The sequence below is a fragment of the Salvelinus fontinalis genome, chromosome 15 (assembly GCF_029448725.1).
Source record: "Salvelinus fontinalis isolate EN_2023a chromosome 15, ASM2944872v1, whole genome shotgun sequence".
NCBI classification, from domain to species: Eukaryota; Metazoa; Chordata; class Actinopteri; order Salmoniformes; family Salmonidae; genus Salvelinus; species Salvelinus fontinalis.
In genome coordinates, this window is record NC_074679.1 from 22,687,429 (window position 1) to 22,711,008 (window position 23,580).

The 23,580-nt window shown below is 43.0% G+C and overlaps 1 protein-coding gene and 1 long non-coding RNA gene across 2 annotated transcripts in view; both read left to right on the forward strand.

Annotated features, from left to right (window-relative positions):
• LOC129811564 (chloride intracellular channel protein 4) overlaps positions 1-23,580 on the forward strand; it is a 38,748-nt gene that overhangs the window by 11,887 nt on the left and 3,281 nt on the right. Inside the window, exons 2-4 of the mRNA XM_055862973.1 lie at positions 19,562-19,671; positions 22,161-22,286; positions 22,487-22,593. Of these exons, the coding sequence (XP_055718948.1) occupies positions 19,562-19,671; positions 22,161-22,286; positions 22,487-22,593 (343 nt within the window). The remainder of the gene's footprint in view (positions 1-19,561; positions 19,672-22,160; positions 22,287-22,486; positions 22,594-23,580) is intronic.
• LOC129811565 (uncharacterized) lies at positions 13,394-16,569 on the forward strand. The gene is made up of 3 exons (XR_008752904.1): positions 13,394-14,307; positions 14,880-14,955; positions 15,188-16,569. It is a non-coding gene; the product is annotated as an uncharacterized LOC129811565 (long non-coding RNA).

Consider the following 23,580-nt stretch of genomic DNA (forward strand, 5'->3'; position numbering starts at 1 on the left):
TACAACCTTATTCTCATCTACACCAAATACCCCATAATGACAAAGCAAAAACTAGTACATTTTTTAAAATATAATTTATTACAAATAAAAACCAGATACCTTATTTACATAAGAATTCGCAACTTTTGCTATGATACTCGAAATTGAGCTCAGGTGCATCCTGTTTTCATTGATCATTTATTGAATTTTTTTATTTTGCCTTTATTTAACCAGGTAGGCTAGTTGAGAACAAGTTCTCATTTACAACTGCGACCTGGCCAAGATAAAGCAAAGCAGTGTGACACAGACAACAATACAGAGTTACACATGGAATAAATAATAAACAAGCCATTAACACAAAACAAGTCAATGACACAGCAGAAAAAAAGAAAGTCTATATACAGTGTGTGCAAAAGGCATGAGGTAGGCAATAAATAGGCCATAGTAGCGAAGAATTACAATTTAGCAGATTAACACTGGAGTGAGAAATGAGCAGATGTGCAAGTAGAGATACTGGTGTGCAAAAGAGCAGAAAAGTAAATAAAAACAGTATGGGGATGAGGTAGGTAGATTGGGTGGGCTATTTACAGATGGACTACGTACAGCTGCAGTGATCGGTTAGCTGCTCAGATAGTTGGTGAGGGAAATATAAGTCTCCAGCTTCTCCAGCGATTTTTGCAATTTGTTCCAGTCACTGGCAGCAGAGAACTGGAAGGATCAGTGAGATATCTTCTTGCGACTATAGGGGGTGCTGTTTCAAATTAGCATAATTGTCTCTACAGATGAAATGGCTTCCTACTCAATTCTTGATCGTACAATATGCATATTATTACTATTATTGGATAGAAAACACTCTCTAGTTTCTATAGCCGTTGGAATTTTGTCTCTGAGTGGAACAGAACTCATTCTACAGCAATTTCCCTGACATGGAGTCAGATTTCACACATTTTGGCCCCTGATCTGGAGTCAGTTTAAAGGCCACTGTAAATGCTATGAGGATATGGACACTGCTTACGTCTTCCCCTGGATGCCTTTACGTGATGACGCTTTGAATGGTATTGATTGCGCAATCACAGCCACTATAAAAGAAAAAAACCTGTAGGTAGGAACTCTTTTCCAGCTGCGCCGGACGCGCGGTGGACACCGCCCTGCTCTTTTTCCAAGCATTAGTGTAGCCAGTAATATTTCTCCGGTCATGTTTTCACCCGTTATAGGTGTTAACAGCATCATAAGGTAGTTAATTTGAACCGTTGTATAGCAATTTATATCCTTTTAGTGCGATTTTGAGGCATTGCTTTGTTGTGCACTTTGACGCGCTGGGCACATTTCGGGCTCCCGGTCGTACGTTAGTGGGTATTTCGACGGACAAGTGGACATCTTTCGACCAAAAGAAGATTAGACCCAAGAAAGGATTCTTTGCCCAAGATTCTGATGGAAGAACAGCTCACAGTAAGAACAATTTATGATGATAAATCGTGTTTCTGTCGAAAAATGTTAAAGCTTACGCCGCCATCTTGTTTTGTATAGCTTCGCTTGGCGCAACCTGTATTGAAAAGTAAGGATAATTTAAAAAATGTAAATCAGCGATTGCATTAAGAACTAATTTATCTTTCGATTCCTGTCAACCCTGTATTTTTTTGTCAAGTATATGATTAGCTATTGATTAAACTAGATCACTCAAAGATGGCGACCAACATTTCCAGGCTTGTTTTGCTACTATTTTCATTGTATAACCACGTTTTTTTATGGCTAAATATGCACATTTTCGAACAAACTGTATATGTATGTTGTAATATGATGTTACAGGAGTGTCATCTGAAGAATTCTGAGAAGGTTAGTGAAAAAATTAATATATTTTGGCGATGATATGATATCGCTCTCTTTGGCTAGAATCAGTGCTCGGGTAACATTTGCGTATGTGGTATGCTAATATAACGATTTATTGTGTTTTCGCCGTAAAACACTTAGAAAATCTGAAATGTTGTCTGAATTCACAAGATCTGTGTCTGTCCATTGCTATGTGCTGTGTATTTTTAAGAAATGTTTTATGATGAGTAAATTGGTAATACAGGTTGCTGTATGTAGTAATTCTAGGAGCTTTGGTGAGATTTGTGATGCTGGCTGCAATGGCAAACTATGATTTATACCTGAAATATGCACATTTTTCTAACAAAACCTATCCTATACCATAAATATGTTATCAGACTGTCATCTGATGAGGTTTTTTCTTGGTTAGTGGCTATCAATATCTTAGTTTAGCCGAATTGGTGATAGCTACTGGTGTTGAGAAAAAATGGTGGACAAAGAAAAAGGGTGTCTTTTGCTAACATGGTTAGCTAATAGATTTACATATTTTGTCTTCCCTGTAAAACATTTTAAAAATCTGAAATGGTGACTTTATTCACAAGATCTGTATCTTTCATTAGGTGTCTTGGACTTGTGATTTAATGATATTTAGATGCTACTATTTAATTGTGACGCTATGCTAGCGATGCTAATCAGTGTGGGGGGGGGGGGGGGGGGGTGCACCCGGATCCGGGGTAGATACTCGTGAAAGGATATACCTGCTGGAACGTGTGCTACGGGTGGGTGTTGTTATCGTGACCAGTGAACTGAGATAAGGTGGAGCTTTACCTATAGACTTATAGATGACCTGGAGCCAGCGGGTCTGGCGACGAATATGTAGCGAGGGCCAGCCGCCTAGAGCATACAGGTGGCAGTGGTGGGTGGTATAAGGTGATTTGGTAACAAAACGGATGGCACTGTGATAGACTGCATCCAGTTTGCTGAGTAGAGTATTGGAAGCTATTTTGTAGATGACATCGCCGAAGTCGAGGATCGGTAGGATAGTCAGTTTTACTAGGGTAAGTTTGGCTGTGTGAGTGAAGGAGGCTTTGTTGCGAAATAGAAAGCCGATTCTAGATTTGATTTTGGATTGGAGATGTTTAATATGATTCTGGAAGGAGCGTTTACAGTCTAGCCAGACACCTAGGTATTTATAGTTGTCCACATATTCTAGGTCAGAACCGTCCAGGGTGGTGATGTTAGTCGGGCGGGCGGGTGCGGGCAGCGAACTGTTGAAAAGCATGCATTTGGTTTTACTAGCGTTTAAGAGCAGTTGGAGGCCACGGAAGGAGTGTTGTATGGCATTGAAGCTCGTTTGGAGGTTCAGTGTCCAAGGAAGGGCCAGAAGTATACAGAATGGTGTCGTCTGCGTAAAGGTGGATCAGGGAATCACCCGCAGCAAGAGCGACACCATTGATATATATACAGAGAAAAGAGTCGGCCCGAGAATTGAACCCTGTGGTACCCCCATAGAGACTGCCAGAGGTCCGGACAACAGGCCCTCCGATTTGACACACTGAATATTGTCTGCAAAGTAGTTGGTGAACCAGGCGAGGCAGTCAGACACCAAGGCTATTGAGTCTGCCGATAAGAATACGGTGATTGACAGAGTCGAAAGCCTTGGCCAGGTCAATGAAGACGGCTGCACTGTACTGTCTTTTATCGATGGCGGTTATGATATTGTTTAGTACCTTGAGTGTGGCTGAGGTGCACCCGTGACCGGCTCGGAAACCGGATTGCACAGCGGAGAAGGTACGGTGGGATTCTAAATGCTGTGATCTGTTTATTAACTTTGCTGAAGGAGAAGCTGGGGAGGCTCGGGCGAGTAGCTGTTGGCCGGGGTTGGAGTAGCCAGGAGGAAACATGGTCAGCCGTAGAGAAATGCTTCTTGAAATTTTCAATTATCATGGATTTATCGGTGGTGACCGTGTTACCTAGCCTCAGTGCAGTGAGCAGCTGGGAGAGGGTGCTCTTGTTCTCCATGGATTTTACAGTGTCCCAAAACTTTTTGGAGTTAGAGCTACAGGATGCAAATTTCTGCTTGAAAAAGCTACCCTTTGCTTACCTGACTGACTGCGTGTATTGGTTCCTGACTTCCCTGAACAGTTGCATATTGCGGGGACTATTCGATGCTATTGCAGTCCGCCACAGGATGTTTATGTGCTGGTCGAGGGCAGTCAGGTCTGGAGTGAACCAACGGCTATATCTGTTCTTAGTTCTGCATTTTTTGAAATGGGCATGCTTACTTAAGATGGTGAGGAAATTACTTTTAAAGAATGACCAGGCATCCTCGACTGACGGGATGAGATCAATATCCTTCCAAGATACCCGGGCCAGGTCGTTTGGAAAGGCCTGCTCGCAGAAGTGTTTTAGGGAGCGTTTGACAGTGATGAGGGGTGGTCGTTTGACCGCGGACCCATAGCGGATACAGGCAATGAGGCAGTGATCGCTGAGATCCTGATTGAAAACAGCAGAGACATCCTTGAGATGTTTGGAGTCCACCTGTGGTCAATTCAATTGATTGGACATGATTTGGAAAGACACACCTGTGTATATAAGGTCCCACAGTTGACAATGCATGACAGAGAAAAAAACAAGACATTAGGTCGAAGGAATTGTCCGTAGAGCTTGGAGACAGGATTGTGTCGAGGCACAGATCTGGAGAAGGGTACCAAAAAAAATGTCTCCAGCATTGAAGGTCCCCAAGAACATAGTGGCCTCCATCATTCTTAAATAGAAGAAGTTTGGAACCACCAAGACTCTTCCTAGAGCTGGTCGCTTGGCCAAACTAAGCAATCGGGGGAGAACGGCCTTGGTCAGGGAGGTGACCAAGAACCCGATGCTAACTCTGACAGAGCTCCATAGTTCCTCTATGGCAGTGGTTCCCAAACATTTATAGTCCCAAACCCCTTCAAACATTCAACCTCCAGCTGCGTACCGCCTCTAGCACCAGCGTCAGCGCACTCTCAAAAGTTGTTTTTTGCCATCATTGTAAGCCTCCCACACACATATAAAACCTTATTTGTTCATAGAAAATTGTGTATAACTCACCACAGGTTAATGAGAAGGGTGTGCTTGAAAGGATGCACCTAACTCTGCAATGTTTGCTTGTATTGGAAAGAGTCCCAGTCTTAAATCATTTTCCACACAGTCTGTGCCTGTATTTAGTTTATGCTAGTGAGGGCCGAGAATCCACTCTCACATAGGTACGTGGTTGCAAAGGGCATCAGTGTCTTAGCGCGATTTGCCAAGGCAAGAAACTCTGAGCGCAGCTCTATCCAGAAATCTGGCAGTGGCTTCTGATTAAATAACATTTTCACAGAACCGCTTGTTGCAATTTCGATGAGGCTCTCTTGTTCAGATATGATAAGTGGACTGGAGGCAGGGCATGAAAGGGATAACGAATCAAGTTGTCATCCTTTTCAGGAAAGTACCTGCGTAAATTGCGCAGCCAGCTCACTCAGGTGCTTTGTTATATTACATTTGACATTGAGCTTGAGTTCATTTGCACACAAAAAAATCACTTCTTAATCATAGCCTCAATTTTGAGGAGAGTTGAAGAGTCCCTGTACGCCTAGATTCAGATCATTTAGGCGAGCAAAAACATCACCCAAATAGGCCAGTCATGTGAGAAACTCGTCATCATGCAAGCGGTCAGACAAGTGAAAATTATGGTCAGTGAATAAAACTTTAAGCTCGTCTCTCAATTCAAAAAAACGTGTCAATACTTTCCCCCTTGATTACCAGCGCAGAAAATACCAGAGAGTTCAGGGCCTTGCTTTAACAAAGTTAGCCATTTTCACTGTTGTGTCCAAAACGTCTTTCAGGCTGTCAGGCTTTCCCTTGGCAGCAAGAGCCTCTCGGTGTATGCTGCAGTGTACCCAAGCGGCGACGGGAGCAACTGCTTGCACGTGCGTTACCACTCCACTATGTCTCCCTGTCATGGCTTTTGCGCCATCAGTACAGATACCAACACATCTTGACCACCAAAGTCCATTTTATGTCACAAAGCTGTCCAGTACTTTAAAAATATCCTCTCATGTTGTCCTGGTTTCCAGTGGTTTGCAGAAGAGGATGTCTTCCTTAATTGACCCACAATAAACATAATGGACATATACCAGAAGCTGTGCCAGGCCCACCACGTCGGTTGACTCATCCAGCTGTAACGCATAGAATTCACTGGCTTGTATGCGAAACAGTAATTGCTTTAAAACATCTCCTGCCATGTCACTGATGCGTTGTGAAACAGTGTTGTTTGATGAAGGCATTGTCTGTATAGTTTTTTGGGCCTTTTCCCCCAGCATTGTCCCAGCCAAATCCGTGGCAGCAGGAAGAATTAAGTCCTCCACAATAGTTTGGGGCTTGCCTGTCCTAGCCACTCAGTAGCTCACCATATAAGACGCTTCTAGCCCCTTCTTATTAATGGTATCTGTTGCTTTTATACATGTCTTACTACTCGAAAGTCCTCTTTATTCTCGCTCAAAAAACTCCTGTGGCTTATTTTTCAAATTGTCATGTTTCGTTTCTAAATGTCTGCGCAAGAGTGAAGGTTTCCTGCGAGAGAGTAACAGTTAGTGTGATTGGATGTTAATTATTTGACTAGTCTACCTGTATTTGACATTGAATTGTTATTTCGCTGAACACTAAATGGTTAAATTAGATTTTTGGCAGTGAAACAAGGCTACTCAGGTGAGAGAAAAAACCTCAACCCGTTGGAAAATATAAATGTACTGTTTGAAAATGTGAAGAATTTTATTACATTTCAAAAATACATACGTTGGGGAGAACAAGTATTTGATACACTGCTGATTTTGCAGGTTTTCCTACTTACAAAGCATGTAGAGGTCTGTAATTTTTTATCATAGGTACACTTCAACTGTGAGAGACGGAATCTTAAACAAAAATCCAGAAAATCACATTGTATGATTTTTAAGTAATTAATTAGCATTTTATTGCATGACATAAGTATTTGATCACCTACCAACCAGTAAGAATTCCGGCTCTCACAGACCTGTTAGTTTTTCTTTAAGAAGCCCTCCTGTTCTCCACTCATTACCTGTATTAACTGCACATGTTTGAACTCGTTACCTGTATAAAAGACACCTGTCCACACACTCAATCAAACAGACTCCAACCTCTCCACAATGGCCAAGACCAGAGAGCTGTGTAAGGACATCAGGGATAAAATTGTAGACCTGCACACGGCTGGGATGGGCTACAGGACAATAGGCAAGCAGCTTGGTGAGAAGGCAACAACTGTTGCCGCAATTATTAGAAAATGGAAGAAGTTCAAGATGATGGTCAATCAACCTCGGTCTGGGGCTCCATGCAAGATCTCACCTCGTGGGGCATCAATGATCATGAGGAAGGTGAGGGATCAGCCCAGAACTACACGGCAGGACCTGGTCAATGACCTGAAGAGAGCTGGGACCACAGTCTCAAAGAAAACCATTAGTAACACACTATGCCGTCATGGAATAAAATCCTGCAGCGCACGCAAGGTCCCCCTGCTCAAGCCAGCGCATGTCCAGGCCCGTCTAAAGTTTGCCAATGACCATCTGGATGATCCAGAGGAGGAATGGGAGAAGGTCATGTGGTCTGATGAGACAAAAATAGAGCTTTTTGGTCTAAACTCCACTCGCTGTGTTTGGAGGAAGAAGAAGGATGAGTACAACCCCAAGAACACCATCCCAACCATGAAGCATGGAGGTGGAGACATCATTCTTTGGGGATGCTTTTCTGCAAAGGGGACAGGACGACTGCACCGTATTGAGGGGAGGATGGATGGGGCCATGTATCGCAAGATCTTGGCCAACAACCTCCTTCCCTCAGTAAGAGCATTGAAGATGGGTCGTGGCTGGGTCTTCCAGCATGACAACGACCCGAAACACACAGCCAGGGCAACTAAGGAGTGGCTCCGTAAGAAGCATCTCAAGGTCCTGGAGTGGCCTAGCCAGTCTCCAGGCCTGAACCCAATAGAAAATCTTTGGAGGGAGCTGAAAGTCCGTATTGCCCAGCGACAGCCCCGAAACCTGAAGGATCTGGAGAAGGTCTGTATGGAGGAGTGGGCCAAAATCCCTGCTGCAGTGTGTGCAAACCTGGTCAAGAACTACAGGAAATGTATGATCTCTGTAATTGCAAACAAAGGTTTCTGTACCAAATATAAAGTTCTGCTTTTCTGATGTATCAAATACTTATGTCATGCAATAAAATGCTAATTAATTACTTAAAAATCATACAATGTGATTTTCTGGATTTTTGTTTTAGATTCCGTCTCTCACAGTTGTAGTGTACCTATAATACAAAATTACAGACCTATACATGCTTTGTAAGTAGGAAAACCTGCAAAATCAGCAGTGTATCAAAAACTTGTTCCCCCCACTGTATATATTTATTTTTGTTAAAAATTGGATTTTTTGGGGGGCGTACCCACGGCGGCATTACGTACCCCAGTTTGGGAATACCTGCTCTTTGGAGATGGTGTCACGGCTGTTGAAGGAAGAGGACCAAGGTGCCGCATGGTGAGCGTACATATTCCTTTATTATTGGAAATGCTGACAAAAACAATAAACACTACAAAACAAACCGTGAAGCTAAAGGCTATGTGCCATAAACAAAGTCAACTTCCCACAAAGACAGGTGGGAAAAAGGGCTACCTAAGTATGGGTCTCAATCAGAGACATCGATAGACAGCTGTCCCTGATTGAGAACCCTACCCGGCCAAAACATAGAAATACAAATAATAGAATATAGAATACCCACCCCAAATCACACCCTGACCAAACCAAATAGAGACATAAAAAGGACCTCTAAGGTCAGGGCGTGACAGATGGGAGAAACTTCCAGAAGGACAACTATCTCTGCAGCACTCCACCAATCAGGTCTTTATGGTAGAGTGGCCAGCCACTCCTCAGTAAAAGGCACGACAGCTTGGAGTTGGCCAAATATCACCTAAAGGACTCTCAGACCATGAGAAACAAGATAATCTGGTCTGATGAAACCAAGATTGAACATTTGTCTGAATGCCAAGCGTCACATCTGGAGGATTCCTGGCACCACCATGCTGTGGGGATGTTTTTCAGCGGCAGGGACTGAGACAAGTCATGATCGAGGGAAAAATGAACAGAGCAAAGTACAGAGAGATCCTTGATGAAAACCTGCTTCAGAGCACTCAGGACCTCAGACTGGGGTGAAGTTTCACCTTCCAACAGGACAACGACCCAAAACAACGCAGGAGTGGCTTCGAGACAAGTCTCTGAATGTCCTTGAGTGGCCCAGCCAGAGCCCGGACTTGAACCCGATCGAACATCTCTGGAGAGACCTGAAAATAGCTGTGCAGCGACGCTCCCCATCCAACCGGACAGAGCTTGAGAGGATCTACAGAGAAGATTGGGAGAAACTCCCCAAATACAGGTGTGCCAAGCTTGTAGTGTCATACCCAAGAAGACTCGAGGGTGTAATCGCTGCCAAAGGTGCTTCCACAAAGTACTGAGTAAAAGTTCTGAATACTTATGTAAATGTGATATTTCAGTTTTTTGTTTGTAATAAATTTGCAAACATTTCTAAAAAACAGTTTTCACTTTGTCATTATGTGGTATTGTGTGTAGATTAATGAGGAAAAAAACGATTTAATATGTTTTAGAATAAGGCTGTAACGTAACAAAAAAAATAAAAAATGTATCTGAATAGTTTCCAAATGAACAAAAATGTAAACGCAAAATGCAACCATTTCAAAGATTTTCATACAAGGAAATCAGTCAATTGAAATGAAATAATTTGGCTCTAATCTATGGATTTCACATGACTGGGCAGGGGTCTGGGAGGGCATAGGCCCACCCACTTGGTAGCCAGACCCAGCCAATAAGAATCTGTTTTTACCCACTACGATTCCACATGTGAAGAAGCCAGACGTGGAGGTCCTGGGATGGTGTGGGTACACATGGTCTGCGGTAATGAGGCCGTTTGGACATACGGCCAAATTCTCTAAAACTATGGTACAATTCTCTGGCAACAGCTCTGGAGGACATTCCTGCAGTCAGCATGCCAATTCCACGCTCCCTAAACTTGAGACCTGTGGCATTGTGCTGTGTGACAAAACTGCACATTTTGGAGTGGCCTTTTATTGTCCCCAGCAATGTTCCCTTAAATTGTTTTCGGTACTGAGCAAACTTGAACATTGTGAAAATTCTGTGCAACTTCCAGTGCGTGTTTACTGTGAACACTTGAGGCTGTACCTGCTTTAAGTTAGTTTTAACAGTGGCCAAGTGGGTGTGGCTATTTGGTAGTGTGGCTATTTGGTCATAATGTAGGCCTACCAGAGTGGCCTACCATCAAAAACTATGGAGAAAATGTATCCCATAACATTTTAACATGGCAATAGCGGTTCTGTCATTCAGCCTACAGTAGCAACCAATGTGGGATGTTCAATGTAGGCCTACATAAAAAAAAACGTTTGAAAAAAACAGTCTTGGCTTGACATTAACCTGTTTATCCACTTGTCCTTCAGACAAGGAGGTGACTGAACATGTTTTTTGTGTTTGATGCAAGAAACCACTTTACAAAATAAATGCATTATTATAGAGAATCAGACAAATTCTGCTACCTTCTGCCTATTGGCTATTTAGCTTATTAAAGCCTGTCTAAAAATACAACACTGCCCCCTTCAAGACAAAAAAAAGCTCTTTACTTGACTCGCTTTTCAAAGATGTCTATAAATGTACACGTTTTGTGCTCTTGTAGGAAGAAATCACTCCCCTATTGCTGACTACAAATGATCTATAACTGGTCTAATAGCGCACTAACTAGCAAAATATGAACAAAATGTGCACAGGTGTCTACATGCAGCTCTCGCTTTGATCTCAAAACAAGCGCATCTACTCACGACTACAGCTGTAAATACAGTCCAGTTGTAACATCTTTCGTCGGCCGAAGGAGAGGAGGACCAAAGCGCAGCGTGGTGTGTATCCATAATTTATTAGAATACTTCTCAATATGAACAAAAACAATAAACAGACGAAAAACCAACGAAGCTACAGTCCCGAACTAGTGAACACAAAAAAAACAGGAACACACGAACAGGAACAATCACCCACAAACCAACAGTGAAAACAGGCTACCTTAATATGGTTCCCAATCAGAGACAACGTAAAACACCTGCCTCTGATTGAGAACCATATTAGGCCAATAAGACAAACCTAAACATAGACTACACCCACCCAGCTCACGTCCTGACCAACTTAACAAAGACTAAACAAAGGAAATAATGTCAGGAACGTGACACCAGTTCAATGTAAATGGCACATATCCATATATGGCAAAGGTCTATTTGCATATAGACTTACTGCAGCTCTGATTGGTTATGCTGCACTGGTCTGTGTACAGTACGGGCTACGTCGTATTCAATAGAATCCTACTCTGATGCGTTCTGCCTACAACATCATCTCTTGCATAGTTTGTTTTGTTTCGGTATGTTGCATTGAAAGTGGCTAATATTGCATTGATTCGATCACAATTGCCACAGTAAAGGGAAACATTAATAGTGTTAACTAACAGGGAAAACTCAAGAAAGTTGAGTGAAGTTCGATCTCATGCTTCTCTCAGTCTTGGGCTACTGTGCGCCTGCACACGCAAGCAGCTTAGAGGGAACATAAGCCCCCAGCACAAGGTGCACCTGTGTAATGATCATGCTGTTTAATCAGCTTCTTGATATGCATCACCTGTCAGGTGGATGGATTAACTTGGCAAAGGAGAAATGCTCACTAACAGGAATGCAACCAAATTTGTCCACCAGATTTGAGAGAAATAAACTTTTTGTGCAAATTGAAAATTCCTGGCACGTTTTATTTCAGCTCATGAAACATGGGACCAACACTTTACATGTTGCGTTTATATTTTTGTTCAATATAGTTGTGACCTACTGTACTATCAGTCTTGACATGGCTCAAGATGGTCTTTACACCAGTAGCTCTACCATCAGACCGTGTCAGGGGGGAAGTGATATCATAATCTATGACCTCTCCACTGGTGACATGGCAGTATGTGTGTCTCCTGTAGACGGGGGAGGGAGGGGGAGGGACTGACTGAGGTCTCATTGTGCGCCGGTGGGCGTCCCTGGAAATTCTGTGACTTCGGCATGAGTCATCCTCTCCAACGGACAGACAGCTATGTGTGTGTGTGACGTGACCGTTTGTGTGCGTGCGTGTGCATACACGTGTCGATCCGTGTCTCTTTGTTGATTCAGGTTCTCTCCTTACTTTGATACCAAAAGCCTAACGTTCATTGGTAATTGTCAGCTGTTGTAGCACGTGTTGCTTGCTGTAAGTGAAATGGGCCTATTCAAAGCAAAAGAACATTGGGACAATGTTGAATCTCCGAGGAGTTTATGTGGAATATGATGCAATCATTAGCAACTCCTGACTAATTTTAACATGAAAAGTAAGAAGATAAATGGATAGTGCTAGGGTATTTCGTGTAGTGAATGATACTTGTTCAGTAATATTTCTAAGTAAGTACTGTGGGATTGAAATGTTCTTACCACATAATACATGTGAAATTACGATTACTGCTGAATCCCAGGTTCTGGTTTGTTTTCTGGAAACTGTGATCTCATGACCATATTAGGTGCTGGCCCAAAATAATTTCTTCCCTCACTTCAAATTTTATTGGTCTGTTTTTTATCCATTGACACCCACAGAACTGTCCACAAACAAAAGAGCTCTGTGCCTTTCCTCCATATTCCTGCTTGTTATTCCCCACAAGGACCTCTGTATTCACACTGGGGAATGTAACGGTTCTGAGACACTGCTCAGAGCAATGGATACTTGAGAGAGAACAGTGTTAAGATGGCCTGTTCCACCACTCAGAGAGACAGAACTAAGCAATGATTCATTGACAATTAAGGGCTTCAGACACGGGTTACAGTGACACTGAACTGTCTCATTACGCACACCTGATTCCAATTCCCCTGATTAGTAATTGTATACATGTGCCCTCTTTTCACAATTGTCTTGTCGGTTATTGTTCACAAGTTTGTTGGTCTTGTCAGTACCTGTGCTGAGTGTATTGTGTACTCGGTATTATGGGTCTCATCCCGTGTATTGTTGTGCACTTGTTATTATGGGTCCCTTGTATTTATTCAAGTTTTAACCTCGCTCTTTTTTTGGGGTTACAGCCCTGTGTTTTTGTGTACGTGTTAGTTTTGGGCTTCGTCCCTGTGCCTTTCATGGCATGTATTTTTGGGTCGAGTATTAAAATCCCCTCTTACGTATTCCTGCGCGTGTCTCCAATAATTTATACAACGTGACATTTAATATGACATTTAGCCTATTTGAAATTGTGACCTTCTTACATTCACCTTCATGTTTATTCAAATACTTTTCATTCAAATCATATGGTTTGGTTTCAATACTTTAAAATCAAATGGTAGGTCCAGGTAGTCACAAAAATAGATGGATGTTGGTTAAATTGTGATTTTAATGATTGGTGCGAATTTGAAGCGGTCGTTTTTTTTTCTTCCTGTGAGCGTGGAGCGAGCCGTTGGAAAGGACATGGAGTGACTTCATGAGCTGGATTTCCAACAGCTCAACTCCGCTCACATACTCTGTTCCCATGTCATAAAAAGAGTTTGAGTTTGTTAAAGAGGTTGTGGAAGAAGGATGAGAGGAGAGTGCCAAGCAGCACGCTGCTTCTGAAGCTAACAGTGCTGAGAAGGGTGTGGCTTGCGCTCTGCTTTCTTTTCCCCTAGACACTTCTCACCCACTCAATCTAGTCTTTTGTCTCCCTTTCTCCTAGCTTTCTCCTTAACTAGGTTTATGCTAATTCCACCAGTCTATTCTATTCCTGTATTCCCTCCTTCTACACCGTTCTCCCTCTCCTCTCCTCTGACTCAGAGAAGGTAGGGCTGCAGGGAGTCTCAGTAGGAATAGCAGACTAGGGCTAGGTTCTTTGCCGGAAACACAAGTCAGATGGCTGTGTCTGCTCTTTGCTGCTGCAGTTCCAGTAGACTGAATCCCTGCCATGTTCTGACACAAAGAGAAAGGGTTTCTCAGCTGCTGCACTGTGGCTGGCCATCTCTGACCACTGGCTCTGCAGCCTGAGGGGAGATGAGCTCATTCCTAAAGCTGCTGCTCACTCCATTCATATACTAAACATGGCTGAAATCCACGGCTGTGTCCAAATACCAATACTTTAGTCCTAAAAAGTAGGTTGTTTTTGAGTATGTGACATTTCGAAAATCAAATATACTTTAAATGCCTGGATGTCATACTCATTTCGGATTTGACGACAGCTGATAATTTGCTGTCAATTAGATATGGTGATGCCCAACTGAAATGAACGAATAGCGGGAACAACGCAATGACGCATTCGCTGCACACTTTTTGTGAATTTCACAACCACAATGCATTGGAAGTGGAGGGGCTGCAAGTTTTGAGTAAATAACTTGGAAGATGGGGAATAGCAAAGCTTCTACGGTGGTGTTCAAATGTAAGTAGTTTTTGTTCTCCTTAAAATTATCACAACTATTTCATCGTACATACATATTTGAAAACAGATCTGCAGCCTGCCATGCCTTTAGCTAGTTACATGCTTTAGTAGGTCTAGAAGTTAACTGCTAGAACAGTAACCTTAGCTACAGGGTTACTTGCTGTTGAGCGACAACTTCATATTTAATGTTAGCTAGCTAGCTGCTACTTGTAAATACCACTAGCTATAACGTTAGTAACGCGGTAGCCTACATTTCTACCTGCCACAGTGGTGCTGGTCCCAACAACTCTTCTAGTTCTCCTCACGTTGGTTCATCTGCGTTGAGCTGATTGTGGCGTTCATGCCATGCAATATTAGTTTATACCTGAATGGTTACCGCCTGAATGGGTCTAGTTTCATTGCACACATAACCTGTTATGGTGTAAGTAATGGTAAAATGCTCTCGTTACTGTTTCACCTTGGCGCTCCAATTTGATAATGTATGTGGCAGTCTGGCTATCTACAGAAAGTTCACACAACTCTACTTTGCTCATGTTTTGGTTAATGTTGTACTTCATCTTATGTCTCTTTAGGATCTACGTGAAGGAGTGTGAGCTGTCACCTGCATGGGTGAAAAAGAAGTGGGAGAACCTTAAGCAAAAATACACAGTATGTTAGCTTGACATTTATTGCTGTGCTGTACTTGGCTAATAAAGTTTTCTCTGAGAGCACCAGCACTTTCCAATATATTTCGTATGCTTCAACTGCACATTCATGTATATAAGTGTGAAGAGAAACATGTGAGAAAGGTTCACGTATTCCAGAGAAATGTACTGTAATTGGCATAATACCAGGGCTTTACATGTAGTATGTTTTGATGTTGAAAGTGATAATTTTTCAGGAGTTGAAAGCTCCCCCCACTGGGGTCAGCACTGAGGGAGGGGAGGCCACAGCTGCATCCTAGAAGTGGTGATGGATGAGGCGCTGGGGGGCTGCCACTCATCACCCCACCGGTTTGGACATCATCTCATCCTCCCAAGGTGTAGCTGTGGGCTCCTCTCCATCCCAGAAAGGTCCAGATGTGGAGTCTGGAGAAGGAGGTGCCAGGGAGGCACGTCTTATGACTATTTTAGAGGCCATGAAGTAGTTATGTATTTTGTATGTCATTTAATTTAGCTATTCATTTTCTAATGTTTTTGGTGAAGTAATTTTTTCGTGGATTTCTGTTTTTTTCATTGAAATGTGTTTCTTGTTTGTAATAAAACATTTTATTTGATACCAGTACATCCACTGTTTACTTTCAACATAAAAAAATACATTCATACATCTGAGCTATCTTGTTGCAGGTGCCTGGTAACGATTAGATAACTTGAAAGGAAAAAGAAACTTACACACTGCTCTTGCTAGCATCTCTTTTTCCATCGAAGCTTATGCTTCGGCCTCTTGGCCTTCGTCAGAGATTTTTGTTCTATTTTTTTGTTCTAAATAAACCATCTTTGGTATTTTTTTATTTTATTTTTTTTTTCCATTATTTTACCAGGTAAGTTGACTGAGAACACGTTCTCATTTGCAGCAACGACCTGGGGAATAGTTACAGGGTAGAGGAGGGGGATGAATGAGCCAATTGTAAACTGGGGATTATTAGGTGACCATGATGGTTTGATGGCCAGATTGGGAATTTAGCCAGGACACCGGGGTTAACACCCCTACTCTTACGATAAGTGCCATGGGATCTTTAATGACCTCAGAGAGTCAGGACACCGTTTAACGTCCCATCCGAAAGACGGCACCCTACACAGGGCAGTGTCCCCAATCACTGCCCTGGGGCATTGGGATATTTTTTAGACCAGAGGAAAGAGTGCCTCCTACTGGCCCTCCAACACCACTTCCAGCAGCATCTGGTCTCCCATCCAGGGACTGACCAGGACCAACCCTGCTTAGCTTCAGAAGCAAGCCAGTAGTGGTATGCAGGGTGGTATGCTGCTGGTATAGTAATTGATAATATTTCTATAGCGCTTTTCATCTCCCATTCCTTTTAAGCTTCAGTTGACTCTTCAATTGATACTTGCATAGACCTATGGTACACAAGTTTACTCCAAATACGTTGTTCTAAATGCTAGCTAATGTTAGCCCAAAACAACACTCCGGTGTTAGTGAAAGGCAATGGAGAAAGGTCACTGGGTGGGGCTATAAATGATCCTGTCCGGTTCATATGTGAAGCCATAACAGATGGTGCTTTCAAGACAACTGGGAAAAAAACTTCCTCTGACTTCTCTGAGCTGAAGATCACTAATGTCGCGATTTTTCACAGTCTGAGCTCGTTGTTTTAGAGTTCCCAGTTGTCTTGAATGCACCAAAAGTATCTGTTTTGCCTGTGGCATACTTTTTACCAAACAGTACGTGATAAATAGTACACAGTATGCACTTTAAGTAAGTAGTAACCAAGACAGATTTCAGACACGGCCCATGTCCTTTATGTTTACGTACCATCGTATTCTGAAAGATACCATTCACCTGGTTATCTCTGTGCAATGATAAGCAATTATTTATTATGAGTCTGGCCTCCATCGTCATGGGAATAGTCACCATGTTTTGCTGTCATTCCTACCCCTGACACATAGTAACCAACAAGAATACAATCTCTGGATAAAAGCAGAAAATAACACATTGTTGTCTCTATAGTCCCACAAGTATCAGCTACTGGTCTCTTGTTAGATAACAATTGCCTGAGGTTCCAAACAGAGCAATACGATTTGATGGCAAGCCTTTCATACACAGGAATCGAATCATAAGGAGGGGACACTAAACAAAGGCTGTGATCTAATCCAACCTTTTGATTTATTGAATTGAGCTCTAACAACAGAGCAGCAACTCCAGCCTGTAGGACAGCCAGCAGGCAGATCAAACAGAGAGAACACACTGGGCCTCCACACCACAGAGAGACAAACAGACTGTCTGTACACACCAGCAGAGTGCTGTTAGCCGGACACACTGCCAGGAACATTCTGGAAACAAAGTTCCCTATTCATTCACAAGATCACTTCAGGCCGTACCTCGTTTGAAAAAAGTTTTGGATAGGTATTATTTATCGGATTTCTAGTGGTAGAGGGGGACGTTAGCTCCATGGGAATAAAAAATAAAGTTTTATAAATGTGTCATGAAGCCCAGCCCTATCTTGGCACAGCTCCGCCAGTCCATTACTCAAAAGGCTGTGGTATGCCATTTTAATTAGTGTATTTGACATTGGAATGGGCCTGAATCTCAGAGAGGAATTTTCCCTTCCTCAATATGCCCTCTGCACTGGCCAGAGGTAGAGACATGGAATGAGAAAGTGAAAGAGATGGACAGGAGGCTAGGTAGAAGGGAGGGTAGGCTACAAAGTGACTGACAAGGAGAGACAAATTGATGAGCATGCCACCTTTCAGTGAGCCAAGACTTGCTAAAGTAATAGACAGTGAGAAAAGATACATTCCTTTTCTTAATGCTCCTATTACCTTCAGTCCCTGTCCTTCTGAATGAATGAATACTGGGCATTCTTCAGAATTAACTGGTACTGAGAAGAATGGCATTCTTCTATGTGCTCACCGTCTATGGAACACTCCATAACCAGTTCTGTAAATGTGGAATGGGGGAAGATGTTGACAGTGTGAAAGGGGCTGAGACCATGCTTGAGTTGATCCTCTTAAAAGAGGAACAGGCATATAATGAACTGGAACATTGGGGCCAATGTCAGATCATTTTTATTTATTTTATTGAACCTTTATTTAACTAGGCAAGTCAGTTAAGAACACATTCTTATTTACAATGACGGCCTAGAGAAGACATTGTAGTGACAGTCAAATTATTTGTGTTTTGTAGTTTGGGTGTCAATCTCAACGGCGATTGGCTCCTCCAGCTATAGTATGTTTGTTTACACAAGCAAGATCTTTACTCATGAATATTTCATTTCACTTTCCTATTTAGTAATTACTACACATATTAATGTTACATGAGAGGAGGTTAGTTGCATCAAAAACTCCCTCTTTTCGATCTACCGTTTTTTCCTTACTCCCACAACTATTTCTGCACACACAACCTAAGCTGGAAACTGGGATTTGCCTGTGCTCTAGAGCATCATTGATATAGACCAGCTTGAGGTGGATGAGCGGGAGTGAGAGACGGAGAGTGTGCTTGCGGTGGTAGTTGGAGAGATCTCTGGTGTGTTTATAGGACAGTGTGTCTGCCAGCGGAGTGTTTAGAATATCTCTCTCACTGCCTCGTTTTTACTGCTGGGGCTGGAGGCCTGTGTACACTATCATAATGCACAGTAGTAGTTTGTCATGAAAGGGAGGTGAAGGTGGCAGATCTATTTTGGGTATGGAAAATCCCCAACGTGAAAGTGGGCCTGTACTAGTGGGTAGTTGCTTGTTTTTCCCCACGTCCAGAGATTGTCTGAGAACAGTTACCTAGTTTGTCCATGTCTCTTGTTTGGATGGCATGTAGTCGATTGTTCATTTTATAAATTACATTTTATTTAACCTTTATTTTCACAGGGACTCATGCTGAGACCAATTGTCTCACAGAATAGCCCTGTATACACGATTCAATACACATCAAACACATCAACATGCATGTGTTACAAATCAAAATACCTTCAGTGATGTTGTCATGGTGATGGTTGAGCATAGTGATTAGACACTGGCAGACATACTGTATCATCCCCCCTCCCACTCAAATACATCAGACTCTCTCTTTAGGTCTAAAGAAACAAGAAGCTGTCCAGCTCCCTCTCAGGGTCCCTCTCAGTCACTTCAGGGGTTTGTGTTCCACTTGGCTGCCTGGTAGTGTGGATGAATGGAGGCGGCTGTGGAAGTGTGCTAAAGGGTTTGAGACAGAGGTTAGCCTGCTCTCTGGGACTCAGGGAGCTAGTCTTTAATCTGTGTGAAAGAATAATTGTCTGCTCAACATAGGTCAGTGCAGTAAAACACCGCTGGTCATTGGAGATTGTAGAACAGAGGTCTGATAATATCAGTGTTCCAAGACTTTTATCAATTTTAAGGCTCAACCTTAACTTGATTGCGATCAGTTTACAAGAGCCATTTAAATCTTGTTGGATGTTGGATTCCCTGCCTCTTATCCTTCCAGCCATGCTGCATTTTCTTTGTGGTTGTGTGAAAGGCTTCTTTAAGGTGAAAACAATGCCATGTGAATGATGCTGATGTAGTCTTACCTAATCTAACCTTCTTCTCCTCTCTCTCTCTCGCCCTCTCTTTCCCTCTCTCTCTCTCTCTCTCAGGCGGGAAGTGATGGCGAGAGCATTGGGAACTGCCCGTTCTCCCAGAGACTCTTCATGATCCTGTGGCTGAAGGGAGTGGTCTTCAACGTCACCACAGTGGACCTGAAGAGGTGAGGGAGACACCAGACCACCACGTCACATTAGCTAGCTCACTCTTCCACCAGACATCACACTAGTTCACTTGCTCACTCCTCCAACACACACCACAATATCTAGCTAGCTCAGTCCCCCAGAAAGGATTAACCTGCTACTCCTCAGCTCTCAACTAGCTCCTGGAAAGCCAGGGGAATATTCTCTGCTCTCCTCTTTCATTGGCTCTCAGAGCTTTTCTGGGCTCTCCACTAAGACCGTAGCAGCCTAGCAGAACACTTTGATCCAGCCACACCTCAAACAGCCACACCGCCCTAATTGCTTATTTGGTTTTCTCATGACCTTTCCAAACCCGAGAAATCTGGAAAATAAACAAGCTGCGTTTTGGAGGGGCTAATTGAGGTTGTGCTCACTTCCTCCCTAGATGTTATTTTTCTTACTCTAAAACAGGATCTAAAAGGATCATCTTCCCCTCCCAAAGTAATTTGAACACTATTTAGCCTCGGCTGGAACTACAGAAAACTTTGTTCCTCATGTTCACTGTAATGCTGCCTGGCAGCTCCTTACCCAGCCATTATGTCCCTCTATGAGTCAACCTGATTATTTTTCCTCTTCCCAGGCCAAGGCTGCTGGCATATGTGTGATTATTTTCAGATATGGTCAAATGAACTCTTAATTTCCATGGGCCTTTCATCATTGCTGTTTGACTCAGACAGTCCAGTATACAGCAGGCTCTCTGATGAAGTGGTTTAGAGGGGAAAGCTCATCCACGTAGATGCTTTTCTATCGCTTTGCATCTCTTCTCCTGAGAGAGCTCAGAAACACTGCTACCTCTGCCAGGGTCGGTCCTGAGGGTAATCTAGACAAGACAAGACTGAGTAGTACCAAGAGCAACCTTCTTTTTTACCTCTGAAGGCACCGGAATGTTGTCTGTGAATGTTGTCTGTGGGTGTCTGTGAATGTTGTCTGTGGGTGTCTGAGAATGTTGTCGTTCGGTGTCTGTGAATATTGTCTGTGGGTGTCTGTGAATGTATTTGCGCATGTATGTCTATGTCTGTGGTGTGTAATGGGAAACAAGCTTCTGGAGGTCTTGTAAAAGGCAGTGGAGGATGTCCGCCCACTTAACAGTGCTTGTTTCCCCCTCTGTCAAACATGTCTTTGTTCAGCTGTTCAGACCAGGACTGATAAAGGCTTCACTTTTTCTCCAGTCAACAGAAAGGCAAATTATTGCAAAAGAGTTTGTCTTATTTTATCCCTTTTTATTACTATATGGAACTCAAAGAGATTATATTTTATTTACTACCATTCCACATTGATGTGATTGTGAGTAGCCCACTTAGTAAGGAAAGATGTAGAATTACGATTTCTAATCTTAAATTTTGCAACCTTGGTATGGAAAACTATTTTTGGCCCAATTCAATGACTAACATGTCTATGATTAAATCGTTTTTATTTATCTTCTTGAGAGAACACTTTTACCTCCTCCCACTTAATGTTGCCATGGGGCAAGTGTGCTTCCTGTGCTCATTCCAAAGTGTTGAGGTCACTTCCTGTTTTGGTGCCCCTGTGACTTGTTGGTCCTATGAGTGTGTTTCACATCTCCCCTTATAGGGACATCTTAACCACTGTACGTACGCACATCACATTGCATTTTGACTTGGCTTGCATGTGAAGCACTCTCTATGGATAGGTCAGTGGTAGGCTGTTCTCTGCATCAAAGTTAATTTGCTCCACATTATTTAGTCAATTAACTCAGTCATGGCAATGCTAATACTTCTACACTGTATGACCTAAAAAGGTTTTTATTTTCCTTTCTAATTTAGTGATTTGGTTTGTGTGGATCATTATGAAACATGACAAAGGGCTTTGTGCTGTTGACAGGTCCTTCATCACATCCTCATTATGTTGTGTGTGTTCTCATCATATCTCACCTCCCAGACACCTGGAACAAAACAAGCCTGCTCTGAGCACTGCGGACAGCGGAATGAACTTGGCATACACACACATGCACAAACACACGTACACAACCCTGTTGAAAATAAATTCCAGCCCAGGGTCTGTGTGTGCGAGGGGAGCGCTAGAGAGGGCTAGAAAAGTCTGGAACAGTTGAGCATGGAACTGGGACAGGGAATTGTGTCCTGTCCGTGGGCCACAGCCACCTCCACTGACCTGAGAAAGCAATAGAACTGGGCCCTGGGAAGAAACAGAATAACACTAATGATTGTTGATGATTGTCAAAGACTAGACCGAGACTAGATGGATTATAAGGATATAAAGTGATAGGTTAGTGAGTAATCAGTGACGTCTCAGTTGTATAGTAGTAGTATAAAACTTTATCCCCAGGGGGAACTTGGTTTTGCAGCAAAGTCATCCATACAAACAAGACAGACATTTCAACAACATTAAGGGCTTTACACAGTATACGGTATGTATTGCATTTGGCTGATATGGGTATTTACCAGTGTGTTGTGACATGCCCACTAAATCCCCTGTCTTCTCCTCTTCCCAGGAAGCCTGCAGACCTCCAGAACCTGGCCCCAGGCACACACCCTCCCTTCATCACCTTCAACGGGGAGGTCAAGACAGACGTCAACAAGATAGAGGAGTTCTTGGAGGATGTCCTCAGCCCACCCAAGTGAGTCATCTCGTCTGGGTGGTAACAGCTCGTCACGCCTACTAGGCACATCACACTGCCTTCAAGTGTAGATACCTAGGTTACAGTATACACTCTGCTTGTTTGAGATCTAACCAGGTGTGTCATCTGTTTGTGTGTGTGTGTGTGTGTGTGTGTGTGTGTGTGTGTGTGTGTGTGTGTGTGTGTGTGTGTGTGTGTAGGTTCACCAAGCTTAGTGCCAGACACCCTGAGTCCAACACAGCTGGGATGGACATCTTTGCCAAGTTCTCAGCCTTCATCAAAAACTCAAAACCCAATGCCAACGAAGGTGAGCTTCCACTCCCTATAACATAATTAACAAGCACACACATAAACCTATGTGCTTCAACAGTTCTGTGGTTGCTAGGTGACAGCAGCAGCCTGAGGTCATTGGTGGCTGGGTGACAGCGGGGGGGGGGGGGGGGGGGCTGCCATGTCAACATAGAGCTTTTGTTCTCCGTGGTGGCCCCTCTCTGTCCCCAGTACCATTCCTGCCACTTTCCCCCTGTACCCCATGTCACCTGGCTGGGCTCTCTAAAGAAACAACCAAAAGCCTGGTAAAAACAACAGAGCGAGATGGTCTGGAAATGAGCTCACAGCAACTCTCTTGTCTCCCCTGGCTTTTGTTTAACAGGCATGCCACAGCTATAAATATATTGCCAACAGACATGTTTTGTACAAGACAACAGATGACAGTATACTTTGCCTCAGTCATATTGGCTATTGTTTCTCTGTCTGTATGCCATGTTAATCTGGGGTAAGCTGTTTATGACACAGTATCAGTTCATGTCCTCTGGTATCTTGGATGGTATGGTTTCTTTCTATTCTCCACCCTGTGGAAATATTGACCTGTCGTGATGGTTGGCTTTGAATATCTTCTGGGCTATGTCAACAGTACTTTATTGCTGAAAGTCATATCTGAATGATAAGCATGCCCTATTTATAGGACAGTCACACTGTAAAATGTAAAACACAATATGCCCAGTCACACACTCTCCAACTGGCTTGAATACATAACATTCCAATAAGTCGAATTTGCTCAGTGAACCACAATTAGTCCAACCCCTGCTATCTATTTTAGTTGTATGAACTACTCCTTATTTGGGCTCTCAAGATAATGTCAAAAACTGGGATCAAGGAATGTACTCTCTCAAAGTACTTCAGCAAGGCAGCTTAAGTTCTGCCATCTTGCTATAAAATGCTGCCCTCGCGTGGCAGACTACAGAACTGCTGGGTGTATCCTGTAGTGTCGGTTTGAAAAGTGGTCTAGAATACT